At 40.3% G+C, this 6233-nt stretch overlaps 1 protein-coding gene across 4 annotated transcripts in view; it reads right to left on the bottom strand.

The window, feature by feature from the left end:
- LOC106872228 (reticulophagy regulator 3-like) overlaps positions 1 to 3365 on the bottom strand; it is a 110942-nt gene extending 107577 nt beyond the window's left edge. Inside the window, exon 1 of one of the 4 annotated variants that reach the window (XM_052970552.1) lies at positions 3255 to 3365. In XM_052970552.1, coding sequence (XP_052826512.1) covers positions 3255 to 3325 — 71 coding nt within the window. In that variant the 5' untranslated portion in view covers positions 3326 to 3365. Of the gene's footprint in view, positions 1 to 2511; positions 2770 to 3254 lie in introns of those variants that run through there. The other 3 variants (XM_052970551.1, XM_052970553.1, XM_052970554.1) reach the window with 3 other exon arrangements.
- Positions 3366 to 6233: the final 2868 nt, after the last annotated feature.

Here is a 6233-nt window from a genome sequence, read left to right as displayed (position 1 = left end):
TATATATTGATAGAAATGGCAAGACAACAAAAGAATGAAAGAGACCACGATATTATGTAAATAGAGGAATTTATCTGTAAATGTGACAATTATTCGGTAGCCATGATAAAACTTTATATATATAAACATAAATACTTTATTATTAAAGCTTCAAAACATCACAAAAAACTGCTGTTCAGAGTTTCACGTTCCCATTCGTCGGACAATTGCCAACTGTCCGACGAATGGGAACATGAAACTCTGAGTATCAGTTCTTTTGTGATATTTTTGTGATGTTTGGGAAGCTTTAATAATAAAGCATATTACTCTACCTCCAGTATTTGAGTACTATTTTTTCTACCTTGTTTCACATTTATGTGCTCACTCTGATATATATATATCCAAGAAGAGCTTTCTCTGCATGTATTATGTGTTTACTGAAAATATTATTATTTTCTGATTCAGTATTTTATTTTCTTTCTTTGACACAAGCCACACGTTTGTATAAAAAGGACTATAATCTATTGACTCAATATCTGAATATGGATGATGTTTGTCAGAACCTCTAGCTAGTCGCTTGTTGTGCTAAAAATAGCAACCAATTTCTCAAGTCACACTCAAACATCTTAATGTAGTTTTAGATACACTTAAATGCAAAATAAGCTAGACAATGAAACATTTTGATTTGATTAGAGTTGATTTATGATTAAACAACAAAAATAATAATGGTTTTAGGATAAGCATGAACGTCATAACTTTCTATAAATGTTTACGGTGAGACGGGGATAATCTTTCTTATTGGCGGACTTTCGGAATAGCTATCCCGACCTTGTTGGAGAAGGGCCCAGGAATAGATGGTTGTTTTCTTTTGTGAAAGAATTTTCTTATCCAAAAAATTTAATACGCCTCCACACACAATATTACTCTTTTCAGGTAAATAGTACAAAATACCTTACTTTCTAGTCCCCACCTTAAGAACAAATTCACAGGCTTTTACGCATGTGTGGAGGAAAATAAACACTATTATGATTTCAGAACATAATCATTAGATACACAATATCAGTAGAATTAAATCAATAACAATCATTGAGTCAGAAAGTGAGACATATTTCAAGGAGGAAGGATTAACATTTCAAGCTGGAGAATAAACTACATATATTGTTCAGTACTATATTATATGGCGAAGGAATGACTATTATATATATTTATATATACTAACGTATAGTGTAAGCATTACTTTAGCATAGTGATCGACTACATTTTATTAATATAATAACTGTATCTCTGTTCATGTGTTCGGCCATTTCATTAAAATGTTAGTTTTCACGTACGTCGTTAGATGGGGGCGAGTTGCAAGGGCACTTTTTGAGATTGATCTCAAAAAGTGCCCTTGCAACTCGCCCCCATCTAAATAATTGCTAGTTAAAAAAAATAGTTTAGCTTAGGATTTTAAGGAGCTTGATTAAAATGGCTTGAAGTGCAACAAAATATCACAAGTCACCAGATACAAGCAACCAATCTAGCTAATTTAACTGACTCGTAACTAAGTAGACAAATTAGCCGGTTATTATTATCAAATTTTAAAAAGAAAAGAAAATTCATCAGTTTGTTTCATTTTTTCGATCGCAAAATGCTCTGGACCCACGTTAAAATAGGTACAACAATCTAATCAGATGAAAATATGTCGAGTTAGATTTTTTTTCTCTCTCTCTCTTTTACCCTAACTTTGAAGCTCGACTAGAAATCGTGACGAAGTGTAAACAAGATTTGATAAAACCACTTGAAACAAGAAAGGAACCTGTTAAAATAGTCTCCGTTGGTAACAAACCTGTAAATGTTAGTGGTGAGGAGGAGGTAAGTGAAAGATGATCTATTTTTACCGGATACTTTATGTAACAGTTTACCAACCATATTCGGAGGAAGCGAAAATTCATTTATACCCTTAACTCCATCACATCGGATACATTCTGCTTCATAAGATTGGAACACAAAAATAAACACAGCTTATTAAATATAAAGAAAAGATTTGTTAATATTCTCCGCCTCATCTAATAATATGACGATTTTAGGATAAGTTCAGTTGTCATTAAATTTGTATTAAACATTTGGCGTATTTATTAATGGAAAGAGAGAGCAAATAGAAAAACAAGCAGTGGCATATCTTTGTTTCTTACATCCATGTTAGATATCAGATCACCTCAATAAAGTGTTAAACAATAACGATCACTGGCTATATCAAAAACGGAAATAGATTAGAGACTAAATTATGTTTGGAATGCTGAGAAGTAAAAATGTGAAAGGAAGAGCAAATAAAATATAATCATAAGGGACACACACGAGAGAATATAAACAGAAAATATATAAACACAATCAGCTGTATAAAAATAAACATATAAACACATGAACAGAGATACAGTTATTATATTAATAAAATGTAGTCGATCACTATGCTAAAGTAATGCATGGCATTAAAATACAGGTGTGGTTATGTTTAACAACAGGTATGAAAGAGAGGAGATATGCAATACCTACCAAAATAGAAGATGAATTGAGCATAACCAAACTATAGCCCATCGCGGTTTCTCCCATATTAATAAACTCTGTAATCTCAAAATCCATCCTTCCCATGGACTGAGAATGGCTTCCAGTAAGCCTTCTCGTTTAGTGTCAGAGTCCATGGCACGTTCAGAGAATGAACGACGCGTCGACTGAGAAAAGAACAACACCCAAGAGGAGGCACATCATTTTCTCCCGAGCAGTTTAGATATGACGTCATTAAATTCGTGGTGTAATCGGCAAACATCGGCCTTTTACGGGTTTCTATTGCACCGAAAGTTGAACGTACTGGTTTGTCAACAGAAAGTTTTCTTCCTCTTTGCTAATAATGACATTGAATTTAGTCAGAAACTTTAATTGGAAATATTGTGCTTTTCTTGAAGATCCCTTAAAATTAGTCAAAATTAATTATTGGGAAGGTGGGGTGTTAATTCCCTTTACTTACATCAATTAAAACTCTTCAAACACCTTTGTTTTGTACCTATTCAGAAGCCAATATTTTAGTTTAATTAAAATAAACATACCAATTGCACGCATTTTCTCATTTCAGTATTGATAAGAACTGACAGAGGAAGAAAATATACATAGAAAATAGTATGACTGACTAAGCACTGTATTACACATAACAACGTGTGAAGCATGGCTTGAGAGCAGCGTGGAGTTAGACATATGTAGTATGAAGGGAAAATTAGGAAAAAGGAGAATTGAGGCTTTCTTACCTGTTGGTTTGGAGGGAGCGTTCTCTCACCACCCATATGATCATTTTCTTCTGTTGGTCGTACACACACATCTTGACTTCACGCTGTCCAACTTCACTCTGCTCTCTTCCTGACCCCACCGCACGTGCTCGTTTGAGCACTTCCGTCCTCAGGGACTTCCAACAGGGCCTACCCACTCTCCCACTGCTGCCTTCACCACAGCTTCAGCTCAATACCACATGCCTCACTGATCTAACAATCACTATCACATCCTTTTCGTAGTCTTCCAGTCACTTAGGTGGATGACACTCTCTTTGGAATCGTCGCAAGGATGTGGTGCCAGTCTCTCCCTCTCTTTGTTATTCATCACTGGAAGAGCTCATGACCCTCCTGACATCTAGGACGTGACGCAGCATTCCTTCCACTGACATGTTGTTACGTGAGTTTACTGCTGTCGCCTTTCCTTTCCCCCACTGAGTTGTACATCGCACATCAGTGGGTTTCACCCACACTTCTTCCCTGATTTGAACAATTACTGACATTTCTTCTTCCCCAAAGGGTCATGGTTCCATGCTCAGGTGTCTCCATTCATATCTATACACAGTCTTTTGTGGGACCATCTCCCCAGCCTGTCCTGACCTTGGCAACATATTGTGCCAGAAACTGCTTCGATTGGGGAAATCTTCCCTCTCTCAGCAATGGCTTGGATTGTACAATGGTGATGCTTCACAATCCCATTCCTGCCAGGCCTATATGCTACTCTGAAGAGACTGGTATTCCATTGGTTGAACATTTCTTTCAATTGTGCTGAGCGAAACACTGTGCTGTTGTCCATCAACAGCTCATCGACTGGCCGCCTCTCCAGGAATTCTGCATTTGGGACCTCTACAGTTTCAGCTGCAGCTCCTGTCCTAATTTCCTTCCATATTGTCATTCTTCCTGGCCCACAGTCAACCACTGAGATGTACTGCCTTCCCAGATAATGAGCCATATCTATCACCAATCTCTTCCAATCTTCTCCAACCTGAATCCTTTCTGCCTCATGCACACTCGGTGTGGGGTCTATAGACTGGCATCTGTTGCAGCACTGCAACACTTTCCCTGGTAACATTAGGGTCCACTTTCTTGGCCAGGAACATGCTGTGCAACCTCCTCAGCTCTGAGCCCGCCAAGTGACACGCTGCATCCACCACACTCTGTACATCCCCTGCCACCACTAACCAGGGCTTTTTCACCCTGGTTAGCACACCTGCCTTATTCTTTTCTGAAGGCACAAACACTACCTGTAGTTTCAAGCCAAACTCAGTGGCCGGCTCTCTGAGGATTCCTAACCACCACTTCACAATCATTTCTGCGTCTCCTTTTGTGTGGACTCTCTTTTGATTGCTGATCACTGATGCCACCCATCCTCTTACTGTGGCCTAATCAGTTCAAATTTCCAATACGTGGAGCCCCCATCTCAGTGCCAAGTTCATGCCCTTTAGTACAGCATCCAATTCAGCCACATTGATGTGGCTGCAATCATCCTTTTTTCTGAGCCACGCTGCATCTTTCACCTCTACACCCCCCACTTCTAGGATGACTTCTATTGTGATGCTACTTGCATCACACCAAACAACTCCCTTTTTTGTTTCGGGCACATTCCAGCTCCCCCTACCTGGATCCTCCGCACTCACTCTCTCCAAAACGTCTTGCATCATGGCAGTTGTCTTCTCCCCAACTTTGTCACTCCACTTTACTTCTTTGGCATGCCTCTTGATGAAGCTACATGCTTCCAGAGCCATCTTGCAATTGGGTAGTGTCCTACCAGCTCTTCACACACTGAGAAGAGTTCTTGCCTACTCATATCATTGCTCAGGGCCGGAATCTCATTTCCTCAGCGAAAAACAAGCCTGCCCATTTTATCTCTTTCAATCTTGAGCCTCAGTGCAGCATCTCCTTCTATAGCCTCTGGTAGTTTAGCAGTCAGCCCAAACTTCTTCAGATGATCTACAGTTTCCTCTGCTGTCACTACACTCACATCTACAAGGATGTCATCAATATATGAATTAGTTGCTTGCTCCACCTCAGCCACTTTCCCCAAGACTTTCTTTAGGACCTTTGCCATAACTTTTCATACCAAACTCAAGCCGAACCCCAACTGAGTCAAGCAGTGAGTTCTACCCTTATACCTCACCAACTGGTACTTCCACAGTTTCTTGGACACATGGAGTTGCAGATAGGCCGACTTCAGGTCGACGATTGTAGTTGCTCCTGTCACGCGCCTCTAAACCCACAAAGTTTCCTCACAGACGTCTGCTGCCTCACCACTCATATGGCATGACGTGCTCATTCAGTTCACGAAAATCGAGTACTGGTCGAACCTTGTTCGTCATGGGCTGGACCACAGTCATTAAGGGCAACACACCATTTTTCTCTACTGCTTTCCATGGCCTCAAAATACTCTCCTCTATCCATCACTCCACCTCCCTCTTGAATTCATTCCTGGCTCCTCTTTTGAAGGGGTGTTCATAACAGCTCATCCTGTTTCCTTGTCTTCAATGTCACACACGTTTCTACATGCGTTCCACCACTCTCGTAGCCTTCCTACACCTCTCCATACTCATAGCACGCAGCACATCAGTTGCCGAATTCCACTCCCAGCTGGACAATCACATCCATTCCCACCACTCCGTCCACAATCACCTGAACCTTCACTACCAACCCTTGTACTATCAATTGTATTCTGCTCTCCCCTCTGCACCTGACTTTCCTGCTCAGATTTGGGTTACCGCCCCAGCTAGGTACCACATTTACAGTCACCAGTGTTGTAGTGAAACCAGTATTCACAAGGGCTCAAACCTCTCTCGACCCCACCTGAAAGTTTATTATTGGCAGTGACCGTGAGTATGCCTCTAATTAGTTGACGGGGTAGCTACTGGTGTAGAAGCTACCCTCCATCCATTTCCTTGTTTGCACTGGTTAGCAATGTGCCCAGGCTGGTCACACCGGTAGTACACC

The sequence above is a fragment of the Octopus bimaculoides genome, chromosome 9, assembly GCF_001194135.2.
Source record: "Octopus bimaculoides isolate UCB-OBI-ISO-001 chromosome 9, ASM119413v2, whole genome shotgun sequence".
Lineage (NCBI taxonomy): Eukaryota > Metazoa > Mollusca > Cephalopoda > Octopoda > Octopodidae > Octopus > Octopus bimaculoides.
Note: the sequence above shows the minus strand (reverse complement) of the source record. Positions and strands in the feature narration are given on the sequence as shown.